Source organism: Malus sylvestris, chromosome 13, assembly GCF_916048215.2.
Source record: "Malus sylvestris chromosome 13, drMalSylv7.2, whole genome shotgun sequence".
Classification (NCBI taxonomy): domain Eukaryota; kingdom Viridiplantae; phylum Streptophyta; class Magnoliopsida; order Rosales; family Rosaceae; genus Malus; species Malus sylvestris.
In genome coordinates, this window is record NC_062272.1 from 21,465,158 (window position 1) to 21,466,576 (window position 1,419).

The 1,419-nt window shown below is 36.5% G+C and overlaps 1 protein-coding gene across 1 annotated transcript; it reads right to left on the reverse strand.

Annotated features, from left to right (window-relative positions):
• Positions 1-331: 331 nt before the first annotated feature.
• Positions 332-913, reverse strand: LOC126596622 (S-protein homolog 21-like). Its single transcript, XM_050263275.1, has one exon. It carries the CDS (start codon positions 849-851, stop codon positions 426-428), a length of 426 nt encoding a protein of 141 aa, XP_050119232.1. The 5' UTR covers positions 852-913; the 3' UTR covers positions 332-425.
• Between the last annotated feature and the right edge of the window lie 506 nt (positions 914-1,419).

Here is a 1,419-nt window from a genome sequence, read left to right on the forward strand (position 1 = left end):
CGCATACACATTTTTTCTTTGTATACAAGTTTTTTTAATTTTTTTTTTATTATAGTTTTTTGGATTAAATAAGGAAAGAAGAGTTAATAGATAAAGAAAAATCGTGTTTCCAAAAAAAAAAAAAAAGAAAAGTTGTGTACGGGGAAAAAAAACTCTGCAAAATCATTTCCAAGATTCCAAAAAAAAAAAAAAATATCGTTTCCGAGATTAACAAAAGACCCAGATTACTGATTCTGGCATTCTGGGGCACCAAACTTACACAAAGCAAACGAGGTTTCCTCTGTGTCTGAGCAAAGCAACATGTAAATATCGAAGAGAATAAGATAAAAGAAACCCAGAAACAAATACCCTTTATATTATTGAAGTACTAGCTCCATGCAGTTTGTTAATTATAAAATTTACTGCTCTCAAATACTAATAATACCTTACAACCATGAAAAATCTTTTTTCCAACTTACTTCATCATTGCTGAAATAAAACCCGTCTTCTCTGACTAACCAAGAACACTTCCTAAAAGGACCGCACCTCTGAAAATCCCTCGGGGCCTTAAACGCCTCAAAACTCCTCCTTATTCGGTCCCATTTCATGGTACATTTGAAACGGTCAGTAGTGCCCCAGAGATTGGTCTTCAGGCTCCAGCTAAAATCTTCATGCTCCTGAAGTGCACGTCCACCAAGATCACTGTGCTGTGATGCACACCAAATCACCAACGGCAGGGACGAGTTGTTCGTGAAGCCGTTGATGACTCGAACGTTGTATTCGGTACCGTAGAAGTTATGGGGTTCTATTGACATGCAGATTACGAAGAATGCAAGAACACAAAGAAGCAGAATGATAGTGAGGGTCTTCATGTTTTGTGTGTGCAGGTATGATGGAAATGATAGAATGAAAATGGTATGCCTAACCTACTTTATAGTTATTACCAGATATACAAATAGACGATAATTTTTTACTGCCTCAACTATATTTGAATAAGAGAAATAAACTTAGAATTTGGATAAAAATCAGAATTTATAAATTGTCATGCACAATTTTCTTGTTTGGATTCATATATACACATAAAATTTGAGATTTTCGCATGAATAAAAAAAAAAAACTTTGAAATTTAGAACCTTCAGTTCCCAAGTTTAAATTCCATGTAAATACGTGTCATTTTCAAATTGACATGAAACATGTGTGAGAATTTAAAAAGAAAAAAAAAAAGAAAACTCAACCATGTGTGGCAATCACCAACACATGTTACCACCACATATCCTTGTCACTGCCGCCACCATGACCACCACCACAACCACCATATAACATCATCACCGCCACCGCATACCGTTGTCACCGCCACCTTTTCGCCACTACCACCCACCTTCATCACCTCCACCATCATGCACTCACCATCATCACCGTCACTGCCACCACAACTACTAT

Bases quoted from the DNA above. Each gene is read 5' to 3' on its own strand.
- LOC126596622 (XM_050263275.1), bottom strand. From the start codon at position 851: ATGAAGACCCTCACTATCATTCTGCTTCTTTGTGTTCTTGCATTCTTC.